The sequence below is a fragment of the Bufo bufo genome, chromosome 1, assembly GCF_905171765.1.
Source record: "Bufo bufo chromosome 1, aBufBuf1.1, whole genome shotgun sequence".
Lineage (NCBI taxonomy): Eukaryota > Metazoa > Chordata > Amphibia > Anura > Bufonidae > Bufo > Bufo bufo.
Window position 1 is genome coordinate 765,532,049 of NC_053389.1, and position 16,072 is coordinate 765,548,120.

Below are 16,072 nucleotides of genomic sequence, written 5' to 3' on the forward strand. Positions count from 1 at the left end.
CAAAAAGTTTATCTTGGGCATTCCCCCTTTCCCCACATAACTTCTGTTCACACTGGATAATTGTGACGAGCATTCATCTACATTGCTGGCAGGGTTCACTCTAGCCATTGAGTGGGTGGTAATGTCAGTATAACTGATGGTCTAGGGCAGTGATGGGCAAACTGCGGCTCTCCAGCTGTTGCAAAACTACAACTCCCACCATGCCATGCTGTAGGCTGAAAGCTGTAGGCAGCCTTTGCATGCTGGGAGTTGTAGTTCTGCAACAGCTGGAGAGCCGCAGTTTGCCTATCACTGGTCTAGGGCATTGAAGCAGTAAATGTCTATATAGCTGGTGATCTATTGCAGTATCCCTGGTGGTCTAGGGCAGTAAAGGGGTTATTCTAAGGATCCTATGGAAGACAGTTTAGGACAGGGATGGCCAACCTGTGGCTCTCCAGCTGTTGTAAAACTACCTTTCCCACCATGCCCTGTTGTAGGCTGATGGCTGAAGGCAGTCTGGGCATGCTGGGAGTTGTAGTTTTGCAACAGCTGGAGAGCCGCTGGTTTGCCATCCCTGGTCTAGGAGTTAATTTTGCATACATGATGTCCAGTGGTTAATCGCTTTCCAGCCTCAAGCATTGTTCTGGCTGTAACTTACTCTTTGCATTGTTGATATGATGAGTGCAGAGAGGCAATAGAGAGCACTGTGCAGCTGTAACTGCATGGCTACGCAGTTCTCTTTATGATCTAGAAAAGCTATTCAGAAGTGCTGTGCATGATCATTAAGGGGCGAGTCGGCATGTGTTGATTGTGGGGGGGGGAAGGTTATGGGCCCCCTGGATTAGGGGCCCAGTTGCAGCTGTAACCCCTGTAAACTTTGCAACTGTAGGCGACTATGTAATACATGGTTGCACTAAGGCCACTTGCACACAAATGTTGTGCATCCGTTCCCTGCATTGGGGACGTCCGTGTGGCGGGCCGGGACGTATCGAGACCCATTCAACTTAAATTGGTCCGTGATCCGTCCGCACCGCAAAAAAAATAGAACAAGTTCTATTTTTTTGCGGTGCGGAGGCACAGACAGAAAGACCACGGAAGCACTCCGTAGTGCTTCGTGGGTTTCTGATCCGTGCTTCTGTTCCGCATCTCCGTGATTGCGGATCCATTCAAGTTAATGATGCAGAGTGCACACGGGCCGATGCCTGTGTATTGCGGAACCGCCGTATGCAGGCCGCAATACGGGCACACAACGTTCGTGTGCAGAAGGCCTAAGACTGCTAAAGCAAGAGCTGCAGTCTGCTCAGGCTAGTAAGGACCCAACTCTCCATGTGTGCTAAAGAGTCATACAGACAGTGATGGTCCAGATAGGACTATGCTTTGAAAAAACGTGGTCTCCTAACTTAATGTATTTATTTCCAACCTTATTACAGTAGTGGAACCCCTTAAACTGTTTCCAGATCTAGTGAACCCTTTAAAGGGAACCTGTCACCATGAAAATGCAATGTAATCTGTAGGCAGCAGGTTATAGAGCAGGAGAAGCTGAGCAGTCTGATATATACAGTTTGTGGGAAAAGATCCAGTAAAACTTGTTTCATGCATTTAAATCCCTGCTCATTCTGGGGTTTGAAGTCCAGGGGGCGGTTCTATCTGTGACTGACAGGCTTCTCTCTGACTGTGTATACAATGCTGTCAATCACTGATAGGACCGCCTCCTGGACTTCAAAGCCCAGAATGTGCAGGAATTTAAATGAATGAAATACAAGTTTTACTGAATCATTTCTCAAAAAAATTTATATCAATCTGCTCAGCTCCCCCTGCTCCATAAAATGCTGCCTGCAGATCGAACACCATATTCAATGTAACGGCTTCCCTTTAAGCCTTTCATGCCTCAAAGATGTTTGTGGGAGTGGGTAAAGCTTCTTTAATTTTCTTACACTTTCACAGACAATAACGCCAAAAGTAGGTCTCCACATTGACTCCCTTGCTCATCCTATCTAGTTGTAATGCTGCTTGTTTTTTTTTATCAGACCCAATGTGAACAATTTTGGATGGCAAGGAGATACCAGCACAATGTTCTCGTGTGTCTTGTGTCAATATTATACCCCGGATGAGAAGCAAATCCAGATACATTTTTTTTCCTGCCAGCACACGGAGATCCTAAAACATCTGTCTAATTTCTTTCCGGAGAAAAGAGTCAGCTTCCTTAATGTGAGCGAGAAGCCTATGAATAAGTCCTGCAAAGCTTCTCAATCCTTCTAAAGAGGTGCTTTAATGATGTTTTTTGTATTTTTTAGGAATACCTTATGTTTAAGAAGAACCAAATGGCCATGCAGAAAAAGAACAGCAACCTGAACCCCGTCAAAGACACATTTAAAGGTACGAGAGGATATCCTTGACGGACTCCTGCACAGGAACAGTTTTCCTTGGCTTCTGTTTTCTTCTATGTGGAGAGATTTATTAAAACTGCATAGCAACCAGTCAGATTGCACCTTTTCCATACTATACAAGGTATATTTGTATCCACAAGGTCTTCAGGTGGGTGGTTCTTTAAGTTCCTCAGTAGTTACTGAGCAGCTGTTGTCATGAGGAACCTATATAGAAAATAACTCTCAGGCATAGAGCCATTTTCTATATAGGTTTCTGGGTGGCGGACTTCTATGGGCCTGGTGGAGATAGCACGAGCACCATACTTGACATTCCTATAGAAGTGGATGGAGTGGTGGTCATACATGCGCACCACCACGCCATTCCTCTGGTACACTCCAAGACTTCCATTCTCGTGATTGTCAGAGGGGTTCCAGCAGCAGGCCCACCCCCTATTTATCGGATACTTACCATCCTTTAAAATAATCGTTTATGAAGGTAGCTGTAATTTTGTAATGTATTTCTTTTACCTTTTTATTGCTCCTATCTTCCATTCTGGGCTGTGGTCACATGAACATGTCCGTGATGTTCTGTCCTTGGTTGGGGGCAGTGATGGGGGAGTGGCTATGTAACTAGCTGGGTAGGAGGAGCTATAAACTAGCTGGGTAGGAGGAGCTATAAACTAGCTGGGTAGGAGGAGCTATAAACTAGCTGGGTAGGAGGAGCTATAAACTAGCTGGGTAGGAGGAGCTATAAACTAGCTGGGTAGGAGGAGCTATAAACTAGCTGGGTAGGAGGAGCTATAAACTAGCTGGGTAGGAGGAGCTATAAACTAGCTGGGTAGGAGGAGCTATAAACTAGCTGGGTAGGAGGAGCTATAAACTAGCTGGGTAGGAGGAGCTATAAACTAGCTGGGTAGGAGGAGCTATAAACTAGCTGGGTAGGAGGAGCTATAAACTAGCTGGGTAGGAGGAGCTATAAACTAGCTGGGTAGGAGGAGCTATAAACTAGCTGGGTAGGAGGAGCTATAAACTAGCTGGGTAGGAGGAGCTATAAACTAGCTGGGTAGGAGGAGCTATAAACTAGCTGGGTAGGAGGAGCTATAAACTAGCTGGGTAGGAGGAGCTATAAACTAGCTGGGTAGGAGGAGCTATAAACTAGCTGGGTAGGAGGAGCTATAAACTAGCTGGGTAGGAGGAGCTATAAACTAGCTGGGTAGGAGGAGCTATAAACTAGCTGGGTAGGAGGAGCTATAAACTAGCTGGGTAGGAGGAGCTATAAACTAGCTGGGTAGGAGGAGCTATAAACTAGCTGGGTAGGAGGAGCTATAAACTAGCTGGGTAGGAGGAGCTATAAACTAGCTGGGTAGGAGGAGCTATAAACTAGCTGGGTAGGAGGAGCTATAAACTAGCTGGGTAGGAGGAGCTATAAACTAGCTGGGTAGGAGGAGCTATAAACTAGCTGGGTAGGAGGAGCTATAAACTAGCTGGGTAGGAGGAGCTATAAACTAGCTGGGTAGGAGGAGCTATAAACTAGCTGGGTAGGAGGAGCTATAAACTAGCTGGGTAGGAGGAGCTATAAACTAGCTGGGTAGGAGGAGCTATAAACTAGCTGGGTAGGAGGAGCTATAAACTAGCTGGGTAGGAGGAGCTATAAACTAGCTGGGTAGGAGGAGCTATAAACTAGCTGGGTAGGAGGAGCTATAAACTAGCTGGGTAGGAGGAGCTATAAACTAGCTGGGTAGGAGGAGCTATAAACTAGCTGGGTAGGAGGAGCTATAAACTAGCTGGGTAGGAGGAGCTATAAACTAGCTGGGTAGGAGGAGCTATAAACCAGCTGGGTAGGAGGAGCTTTAAACCAGCTGGGTGGTGCTGGAGCGGTGGTAGAGGGAGAAGTGCATCATGGGTTTGGTTGGATACAGCAACAGAAAGTCCTACATACAGGAGGGAAACAAACCAAAGGCATTGGTTCACATGGTGAAAATGGATCAGGAGAGTCCAAAATAAAAAAGAAAGAAAGAAAAAGAATTTGCGATGCTGCTTACTAGCACGAGCCTTATGTGATAAGAGAGCCTCTATGTTTATACCGACTATACGTCAGCCATCAGGTACCCTGGCATATCACACACAGGATATTCTTTCCTCCTTCAGCTCATATTATACGTCCCTTTACGACCTACCTCCACCCAATCATACGTCTGACCTTGATAACACCCCTAGCTCGCTCCAACACTACCTCTCCCATACAGCTTTACCTGCTCTATCGAAAGAACAGATGGACTCCGATTACTTCGAAAGAGCCAGAATCTGTGGGTTTTTTTTTTTTTTTTTTTTTTTTTTTTCCCCTCTCTTCTGGGAGGTAATGACCCAGATGGCTATACGGCCAGGTTTTACAAAATAATGCAGCCTGAACTGTCACCCGTTATGCTAGACACCTTTTAATAGTTTTTCAACTACTCAAAATTTCCCCCCTTCCTTCCTACATGTCCACGTGGTAGAGATTCCCAAGGAGGGAAAGGATCCTCAACTATGCTCCAGTTATAGACCGATATACCTTATCAATGTCCTGGCATGCCGTTTGGGGTGTCTCCTGGGTTCCTTGGTCCACCCGGATCAGATGGGTTTCGTTCCGGGCAGGGAGGCTCGTGACAATACATTGAAAACGTTCTCAGTTATCCACCATGCCAAAAAACGGCGCAAAACTCTTATGTTACTGTCTCTTGATGCCAAGAAGGTTTTGACCGAGTGGACTGGGGATTCCTGTGGGCCACCCTGAAACAACTTGGGATGGGTCAGAATATGCTCAGTAGAATACAGGCATTGTATCACTCTCCCCGAGCTCAGATACGGGTTAGGCTACTTTCACACTAGCGTTTTCTCTTTCCGTTTCTGAGATCGGTCATGGTCTCTGAGAAGCGGTCCAAAACTGATGCGGTTGTATTATTGTAACGGAAGCGATTTTGCAGATCCATGACAGATCTGCAAAAAACGCTAATGTGAAAGTAGCCTTAATGGATCTTTATCAGACCTTTTTACTATTTGCAGTGGTACCAGACAGGGCTGTCCTTTATCTCCTCTCCTGTATGTCCTCACGATGGAACATCTCCTTGTGGTTATACGCCAACATGAAGTCATGCAGGTCTCTATCTTGAATACTCAGCTTTCACCGATGATCTTTTGGTTTATATCTCCCAGTAACGACAGTCCCTTCCAGCACTCATTTCGATACTCCAAGAGTTCAGTTCCTATTCCAATTACAAAATTAACTTATCTAAAAGCGTGGCACTGAATGTTACCCTAGACGACTCTACAGTCCAAGCCTTACGCTCCCAGTTTGCTTTCTCTTGGAAACAGCAAGCGCTCAAGTATCTAGGGGTATTCATCCTGAAGTCCCCTCACAACATTTTTTAATTGAATTATGAACCCCTTCTCATTGCCTTAAAGGCAACCTCTCTAAGGCTACTTTCACACCTGCGTTTAGGTCGGATCCGTCTGGTATGTGCCCAGACGGATCCGCACCTATAATGCAAACGCTTAGATCCGTTCAGAACGGATCCGTTTGCATTACCATGAACAAAAAAAAAAAAAAAAAAAAATTTTTTTTTGTTCATGATAATGCAAACGGATCCGTTTTGACTTTACATTGAAAGTCAATGGGAGACGGATCCGTTTGAAAATTGAGCCATACTGTGTCAACTTCAAACGGATCCGTCCCCATTGACTTACATTGTAAGTCTGGACGGATCCGTTTGCCTCCGCACGGCCAGGCGGACACCCGAACGCTGCAAGCTGCGTTCAGGTGTCCGCCTGCTGAGCGGAACGGAGGACAAACGGAGCCAGACTGATGCATTCTGAGCGGATCCGCATCCATTCAGAATGCATTAGGGCTGGACGGATCCGTTCGGGGCCGCTTGTGAGCCCCTTCAAACGGAACTCACAAGCGGAGCCCCGAACGCTAGTGTGAAAGTAGCCTAAATGGGATAGACGGGACTTTTTGTGGCTGGGTAGGATTGAAATCTTAAAAATGAGTGTCCTTCCATGTTTACTGAACCTTTTCTATACCATTCCTATTTGTTTACCTAAGACCTTCTTTTTCCCACTGTCCAGATTAGGGTTGCAGCTAACGATTATTTGAATAATCGATTAGTTGTCAATAATTTCATCAATTAATCGGGGGGGGGGAAACAAAATGACAAAAAAAGGGGCTTATATGATTTTACTTGAAAAATTATGTTCAAAGACAATATCAAAACAAATTGTGGATGACGCACTGTTGTGTGGGGGATCTGTGGATGACGCACTGTTGTGTGGGGGATCTGTGGATGACGCACTGTTGTGTGGGGGATCTGTGGATGACGCACTGTTGTGTGGGGGATTTGTGGATGATGCACTGTTGTGTGGGGGATTTGTGGATGACTCACTGTTGTGTGGGGGATCTGTGGATGGCGCACTGTTGTGTGGGGGATCTGTGGATGGCGCACTGTTGTGTGGGGGATCTGTGGATGGCGCACTGTTAAGGGGAGGGGGATCTGTGGATGGCGCACTGTTAAGGGGAGGGGGATCTGTGGATGGCGCACTGTTAAGGGGAGGGGGATCTGTGGATGGCGCACTGTTAAGGGGAGGGGGATCTGTGGATGGCAGTATATAGCATCTTATGCTATAGGTGCCATCCACAGATCCTTCTCCCCATAACAGCCCTGGCCCGGCAGTAACTTTAACTTTAAATCACTTTATGAATGAAGCAGGCGGAGCAGGCGCGTCACGTGAGTAAGTGACGTTACGCCGCCGCCCGCTCGAATCCTGTTATCGAATATTTTCGATAACTTCGATTAATCGTTGCAGCCCTAGTCCAGATTGTTCTCTCCTTATATTTGGGCGTCCCGCTCTCCCAGAGTGGCTAGATCCACTCTCATAAGAAGGAGGAGGGTTGGGTCTTCCAGACTTTTCTTAATTTATAGCTTTCACAATGGCTAGGATGCTGGATTGGTTTCACCATGCGGGGAATAAGCTCTAGGTAAAATTGGAACTCTCCCTTTCTCCTACCCCACTGACGGCTGTCCCATTGATCCGCACATCGGTTTGGACACCATCTCAGGCAGACAGTCTTCCATTTGTCGCCAAATACTTGTCACAAATATGCAAGCTTTCTGCCCTCCTCCCCACTGTTTACGAGGATGGACCATTGACTCCTGTCCTAGGTAATTTTGATTTCATTCCGGCCCTGTCCTCTCCCTCCTTCCTTACATTTAGGTGGAGCAAACCAGCTCCCATTCGGGAGACGCTGGGCGGCGCGTCTTTGCTGATGTATGAGAGCCTGGTTCCAGAATCTCTGCAATCTCCCAGAATGTCTTTTGAATACCATCAACTGAAGATTTTCTATATATCAAACAAGTCTTCCCTTGCTCTCCACAGTCCTCTGACACCCTTCGAGGAACTTTGTGTCGCTAAGACCTCTGAGGGTGATCTCTGTTATTTATGGACTGGTCCAAGACTATAGGGGGTTGCAACCCCCATCTTTTACATTAGACTGGGAGAAAGCACTTCATTGATCTTTCGCAACAACAGCGTGGCATAAAGCCTTCACTCTCTGTCATAAAGTATCCGTCTTGTGTAAGGCCCAAGAAATCAACTATAAAGTCCTAAGGAGATGGTATAGGGTCCCGGCCCTTCTGCATCGCCTTTTCCGCGCGGTCTTAGACCGCTGCTGGTGTTGTGGACTGGAGGAGGGGACCATGTCCCATATCTGGTGGAAGTGTTCTGTTCTCCAACCTTTTTTGGTGTAAAGTGATTTTCCTCATTCAGAAAATTGCAGTGATAGTGATTGAAAATAACCCTTCCCCCCTTATTGCTATGTATGCCCCCTGGTGTTATAGGTTACCGAACTAGGGACTAGTCCGATTCCTGGTTCTGGTAGACAAAAACGGTAATTCCTCGCCTATGGAAGAGTGTCCGACCTCCCTTCATTTTGGAGTGGTTTCAGGAAATTACTGACAGCGGACTGAGGTACTGACAGCGGACTCAAATTCCTCCTGAAACCTATAATACTAGCTGGAGGCCTTGGATAGATTTCCTGGCCACCCCGGAGTGTCTTTCCTACACTTAAAATCTGGGACCCTCATTCCCCCCATGGTGATGGACCTTTCCTATCAGAAGCCTCATTGAGGCGCTGTGGGTGTCGGACCTTTTCTCGGGAACAAACCTCTATGATGATGAGGCGGAGACACACCACCTCTTATGTTATCTATGGAGCTAAAGTGGTACTTGCCTTGAGAGCTTCGCCTCTCTAGACTCATCCTCTCTTTGTCTTACCTCCTAGATTCAGTATTGGAGAGACTAGGAGCTACTGATTGTTATTTTTTCATAGTTTATTTCTTTGTTTCTTTTCTTTGATTGTCCTCTTGCTCTGAGGTTCTCTTCGCTCCTATTCATGAGACCTGGCTGACAGGTCATTGACATAACACTGTAATCAAGGATCACGAGTATTTTTATACTGCAACATGCATACATTGGACAATGTTTGTTTGATACCCTACATTGTATATTCTTATACCTGCTATACTGGTCTTAATAAGCATTTGAATGAGAAAAAGCATTGGCAAGATGTACTTGATGTAGGCAACTACATGAGCAGATCTGTTAAAAACCATAGTAATCTCCGAAAACGCCTTTAAGGGTGTTAAAGAGGAATTCTCGTTACGAAAACCACTGCCCAACCTCTTATTTGGATTAGCTGTAACTCATGCCTATTAGAGACCCCTGCCCTTGGACAGTTGGAGGTTCCTTGTATGGGAATTATACACGTGACTCTGGAGTGCGGCATGATTTCATGCGCACAAGTTTTCCATGGATCTGTTTGTGTGAATCCACATTAGAATGGGAGAATCAGCGATCTGAGTGACTACCATTAAGACTGAGACCGAGGAAAAGGGGATCCTGTGGAGGTCAGCAGCTTATCGATGAAAGGGTAAGAGGAAGAAGTCGAGAGGGGTTGGACATTTGGACAGCAGGGCTTACTCAAGTATTGTCTTTGGGCCATTTTCAACTTTGTATGGCAGCAGGGCACTTTCAGCAGGATGGTGCACCATGTCACAAGGGTTGTATAGTCATTGTTTGCTTTCAGGAACATGACCGAGTTTCACTTACTTCCTTGTCCTTCACAGTCCTGAGATCTTAATCCTGTAAAGCACCTCTGCAACAAAGCAGAAAGGGCTGTTCAGAACATGTTGATACTTCCATGTAATTTGTGACAACTGTGAGATGCTATCCTGTCCTCATGGGCCAATATTCCTACAGAACGATTTGAACATTTAGTGGCATTTATGCCTTGACAAATCGCTGCAGTTCTGAAGGCCATAAGAGGTCCAACTTGCTTGTAGATGAGGGTCTCTAATAAAGTGCTCATTCAGTGTATGTGGGAGATGTTCACTTTTATGTTTGCAGATCCTTTACCTTTGTGTATTGTTATATGTATTTATTGTATTGTCTTCTCTCTTTCAGGAGTAATCCAGGACCAGTACTTGTCTCGTGTCCAAGCCACATACTGTCAAGCATGTGATGTTTTCATACCTGATGCCCCAGAGCTTCTGAAAACGCACATCAAATCAGATGTCCACAAACAGAATCGCAAGGTACAGACTAACTGGAACACATAAGGATGTGTACACGTGGCAATTTTGTGGCAGAAATTTCTGAAAGTGAGAATTGGGCTATTTATGCAGCACATGTATGGATTCTGCAAGCTCCATTCAGATGCATGGGACAGTTGCAAAAATGTCTGCAATAAATTTGCCACATGGGACTATACCCTACCAGATATATATTCGGAATAACCTGTTCCCACTGATAAATAAAGCGCAACCATGTAGAAAATGTGACATCATTGATAGCAACTGGATCTGTTATTATGTGGTAGAGCAAATAGTTTGAAAATGAGTTTTGAAGGTTACAGATACTGGAACAATTGAGAGGAATTTCCCTTCCCAATTTAAATGGCTTGTCTGGCTAGAGATATTGATGACCTACCCTCAGGATAGGTCATCCATATCAAATGGGCAGGGTCCGACACTCCCAAAGATCAGCTGTTTGAAGAGAACACGAGCGCTGGGTTTTCTTCACTGTGTACCTGCTCGCCGTCAGTATAGGAGTGGCCAATTTTGAAATACCAACAGACTCCCTGGTTACAAACACGTATTTGTCACTCCGAAACATTGTGACGTTACAGAAAAAGCGTGCTTTAAAGACAAGCTGAGAAGAGTCGGCTTGTGGCCAGGATTTCCCCGCCTGATTTTGCTTGTTTGTCAGGTCTCTCCCTTGACTCTTCTTTCCACTCCCAGGTCGTCTCTAAATTTATGTTCTCTAAAATGCTTTGAACCTATGAGAATAAAACATAGCTATATATAACAGGGGAGCCTGTCGAGATGTCATGCTGCCCCTGGTTCACTTTAACTAGTCGCGTATAACCAGACATATAGTGGAATGGATAAATGGAGTGTGTTATGTCATTGTAGAGAAGCATTATTTTTGCATGAATTAAATGATTGTTTTCGACAAACATATTTTTACAGACTGTGGATTAGGTGGAAGTATTTTATATCAAAGCCATCTTATCTCAGACAAGATTAGAGTGAAAAGTAAAACCTGTGCATAGATTACACAGGATCCAAGATTCACAATAGGTGATATCACTGCTCACCTCCTCCCTTTCCCTGCACGCTGACCCCTGCACAGGTCACAGAGCATGCTTGGATGTCATTGGGCAATTACTAGACAACATGGGGATAAGCGATGGCATAACGATCGCTCCTCCCCATGCTCCGGAGGAAATTGCTGCATGTAGTTGCACCGGTCTCCTCCTTTAGCAAGCAGGTGATTGCCTGGAAGGAAGGCTTCCCTCTTGACAATCGCTTGCTCAGTCGGCCTCTGTAATACAGGCTTTGGCCAGATTCTTAGTAAGATAAGAATTGAGTTTTAATGAGTGTCTGTATAATGTCAGAGATAAGGAACCCATCAGCTTCCTGTCTGATGAAGCAGAGAGAAAATGCAGATTCTGCTAGTAGATAAACTCAAACTGTGCAGGGAAAACGGCTCATCATTTTTAATAAAGACCAATTGAAAAAATTATTTTTAGCTCAAAATGAAATTGCCACCAAAGGTGTACATAGCCTTTTAACTGTGAATGTTACACCTGATCATTTCCACCAGATTTTCTCATCTATGTCCTAAACATTGTGTCATCACCAGGTGAGATTCAAAACTGTAAAGACCAGCAGCCTCGCAACAGCCAAGAATCTTCTGCAGGATAAAGCTATTTTGCAGATGCATGTTAAATACATAAAGGTGAGTGATTGATGTGTTCAGCTCTGATATACTCCTGGAGTTGTTGCTGTATGTAGACTGGAGTGCAGCCTGGTTAGTGGAAAGATCTAAGAAGGTTAAAGGACACCTGTCAGATTGGTACCTATGACACTGGCTGACCTGTTACGTGTGCTCTTGGCAGCTGAAGGTGTCTGTGTTGGTCCCATGTTCATATGTGCCCGCATTGCTGAGAAAAATGTTTTATTATATGCAAATTAGACTTTTAGGAGCAACGGGGGCGTTATCGTTACTCCTAGAGGCTCAGCGCTTGCAGGGTCAGGCAATGATCATGTCTGGCCCTGTCAATCAAAGTGCAGAGGATGCAGCAGTTGCAGAGAGATCAGATCCTCTAGGTGTATCGGCAACGCCCCCGTTGCTCCTAGAGGCTCATTTGCATATAATAAAACATCATTTTTCTCAGCAATGCGGACACATATGAACATGGGACCAACACAGACACCTTCAGCTGCCAAGCGCACATGTAACGGGTCAGCCAGCTTCATAGGTAGAAACCTGCTGACAGATGTCCTGTAAATATGGCCAAAACCTATGCAGTAGTTCATGAAAAACTAAATACTAATATTGTGCTTGGCTCGAGATACATTTAAAGCAGCTTGGTGCATGCTGGGGTTGTAGTTGTACAAAGTAGGGCATTGTCCGGCACTCATTGTACTACCTATTATCCATGATTTACTGGCATGTTAGGTCGTACAGTGTAAGAGGGGGAGCAGGTTAAATGGACCTACTCGCCACTTACCTGCATATACCCTAATGGGATGTTCACACACAGCGCATAGGCGGCAGATTTTCTTACACAGGATTGCATTTGTAAAATCACAGCAATTGACCTGCGGTGAAGATTTGAGCCTTTTTTTTTTTTTTTTAATGCAAGCGGTGAAATCGACAAAAAAATCTACATATACACTGAATTTATGTCCAGCGAGGACGTAGCCTAATAGTTATACTGCAGGTGATAGCTGGAAACTTACGTTGTTTGTGTTGTCTTCCTAGGGACAGAATCCCTTTAAGGACTTAACCTGTTCATCGCAGGTAAGCGGCTCGCCTGAAATCCTGGTCCCTGAAGAAGACGATAATGATAACGACGATGATAATGATGGTGGTGATGATGATATCGTTGACGATATTCTTGATGATACTAATAATGAAGACGCCATTGCCAATGTTGGATATGGTGAAGAGCTTCCCGTTTACGATGATGAGAACACAGACACTGATCTGATGTTTCTTCTCAGTGAGCAAGAGATGATTGAAACTGATCCCGAGATCGAGAGAAGCCCATCCATGACTGTGAAAACTGAAGGCAAAGTTAAAGGGGAGGGAGAGGAAGAGGAGGCTGCGGAGGCCCCATGATGTTGCTTATTATCTCTTAATGTGAATTCTTATGTTAGTTTATACCAATGTCATCTGAAGCAAGAAATGCCCCATTACTGTAGATCACGAATGTCTGAGCCCCTCAGCCATTGCCCCCAACAGTGAGTACAGACTTGCTGCATGCCCTTGAATTTCGGGGTCACTTAAGTGGGTTGTCTATTTCAACATAAGCCGACTGTGATCTAATGACTGCCTTCAGCCATACATTCCCCTTTATTTGTCCCTGGGAACATGTAGCATTACATGGTAGCCATTTATGAGTGGTCAGCTGCGTAATGCATGGGCATGCCGGGGCTGCCATCAGAGCCACTTTTACATAGGACCTGAGGGTCGCAGGTTTGAGACAATCCCTTTAATTAGTTAGTTTCTCCTCGGAGACCATTTTCTAAATTCAGCTCACAATTGTAAAGATTGATGGTGGCCGATCATTCCTTTAAACTGGAGACACTCCAACCTTCCTGTAAAAGTGTTGTCAAGAATTGAATAAAAAGTGTTTTTGTTTTTTTTAAATGCACTCTTGTCCATGGCTCGGGTGTTGGTATTGCATCTCAGCCCAAAAGCGACTGAGGCTGGGCCGGAATAGTAGATACAGCCCATGGGATACAGTACTGATTTTATTTTTTATTAGTTTTTTTTCTAATCCTCGCCTTCCCCTTTAAATGTTGCAATCACAGTATCTAATTAAAGGGATTGTGCTGAGTATAAACAGGATAAGGGGATAGCTAACTGATCAGCGGGGGTGGGACTGCTCGGACCACCACCTATCCCAAGAACGGGGTCCACATGTTCCCGTCGCGATGGAGCTTCTGGCCGAATGTGCACCCTGCCATTCAACTCATTCTTTATGGGACTGCCAGAAATCGCCAAGAGCTGTACTCTGTCTGGCATTGCCATAGGTAGTGAAAGGATCGGCAGGGCACATGCTCGGCCCTCCACCGCATCAGGACACAAATGCGGGAACCCTGTTCTCGTACGAGCGCTTGCTTCTCTTCAAACAGCTGATCTGTGGGGGTGCTGGGAGTCGGACCCCCACCAGTCTGATATTTACCTATCCTAAAGATAGTTCATCAATAGTAAAAAGTCGACAACAGTTATAAGGAGTGGTCTTCTCCTCGTGTCCCCCTTTTATGCACCTTTGGGGGGGGGTTAACCAGATGGGACAAGTGCTTTTAAGTCACTTCCCCCAGTGTTATAGGGTTTATCCCATGACTAATGTAAAAAATGAAAATCTGACATACAGCACATTGACAACCTCTTTCTAACCAGCCCCGCACCTCACACGGATTGCTCTAATAGATTTATATCAAGCTGACAGCTCAAGGGAGCGTCTTTTCTGCTGCAGCTCGGGAGGGGTGTCCTTTCTGCAGGAGCTCTTTCCCTATCACAGTTCAGTACGCAGCTGAAGGATGAAACTGAGCATGTGCGGCCATCTCAGTGAGCAGGACAAAGAAATAAGAAAAGAAACAAACAGCAGGTGGTGCTATGCAGATACATTTTATTAAATAACTCAATAGCTATTCAAAATGTTTAATTACATGCAATGTCAAAAGTACTCAGATCCAAATGGTGTGAAAACTGGTAGAATATTTCTTGTGGGACAACCCCTTTAATGGCTCAGTCATGCCCACCTAATTGATCCCCTGTTGGTCTCTGCTTCCTGATTCCTCTCACAGGAAATGTCATTGATTATTTCCTCTTGTGTTGAGTTTGATGAGGAAGCATGGACTGCATGAGTGTCAGAAAGATGGCTATGGCTTACTTTATTGTTATTTTTTATCATTCTGAGCCTTAAAAAGTCATAAGTTTCATCAGTGGGGCTTGCAGTAGATCTATGACACGGCCATGAACATCGGATCGGGTACAGTGAATGGGTTGTGGAATCTAGTGGCTTTGTGTTCAGATGTTTGTAATTTCTACATATTCTTATCCATTTTAGATGTCTCGGCATAGGTTTATGTAAACTGTATAAAAGCAAAGCAGTCTGTTGCCCATAGCAGCCAATCAGCATAGCAAACCAGAATAAAAGCTGTCCTGTGATTGGTTGCTATGGGTAACACAGTTTTCAGAAATCTTCCCACATTTCTCTGTTGCTTCGTTTTGTGTTTTTTTATTTTTTGTTTTTTTTGTTTTGTTTTTTAGTCTGAAATGTAAATAAATATAAGTTGTCTGAAAATGTAGTTGTTTTATTCGCTGTGCTATTTATAAGCTGATTTTTGCACAGTCTGTTTCCTTGTGTCATGCGCTGCCTCTCATGTCCTGCACTAAGCAGAACATATGCTGATTTACGAAAACTGTCTGAAAGTAAAACTGTTTATACCAACCAATCACAGCACAGCTTTCATTTTTGAAGAGCAGAATACGACATGAAAGCTGGTCCGTGATTGGTCATAAAGATGTCTTTTTAGGCCATTTCCTAAATCTTTCCCACAGTCTAGAATGCCTATGTTCAGGAATCGTTAATTTCTAACGATAATTTGTTTTCCTTTAGTCCTAACAGCAGCACAGATGGGGTTAACTGCCCCCCGTGGACTGGTAGGACCGGCTGAATTTTTTATGAGCCCAAAGAATAACCAATAGAAGAACTCCAGCTCCCTTAAAGGGAGGGGTTTGCCCCCCAGCCCACCGTGTATATAACAAGAAAGTACTTAGGGCGGGAAAATTTGTGTGCTGCTGTTAGGACTAAGGGAAAACAAATTATCGTTAGAAATTAACGATTCCCTTACGTCCTACCAGCAGCACAGATGGGGAGATAGCAAGAAAAATCCCCTAGGGAGGGTCCTCATGCTCGGCAGAAGTAAGAACTGTCTGCCCAAAGGCCGAAAACTCTGCTACCTTAGCATCTATTCTATAATGAGAGATGAAGGTTGATTCAGAGCTCCAGGAAGCTGCCTTACAGATCAACTCTAGGGGGAGAAGACTTCTCTCCGCGACAGAGGTAGCTACGGCCCTAGTAGAATGGGCCCTCACAAACTCCGGAGGATCTA

The 16,072-nt window shown here is 44.9% G+C and overlaps 1 protein-coding gene across 1 annotated transcript in view; it reads left to right on the plus strand.

The window, feature by feature from the left end:
* The window catches only part of LOC120986248 (A-kinase anchor protein 8-like), a 34,058-nt gene extending 19,606 nt beyond the window's left edge, over positions 1-14,452 (plus strand). Inside the window, exons 8-12 of the mRNA XM_040414725.1 lie at positions 2,007-2,187; positions 2,274-2,355; positions 9,840-9,970; positions 11,583-11,678; positions 12,708-14,452. Coding sequence (XP_040270659.1) covers positions 2,007-2,187; positions 2,274-2,355; positions 9,840-9,970; positions 11,583-11,678; positions 12,708-13,067 — 850 coding nt within the window. The 3' untranslated portion in view covers positions 13,068-14,452. The remainder of the gene's footprint in view (positions 1-2,006; positions 2,188-2,273; positions 2,356-9,839; positions 9,971-11,582; positions 11,679-12,707) is intronic.
* Positions 14,453-16,072: the final 1,620 nt, after the last annotated feature.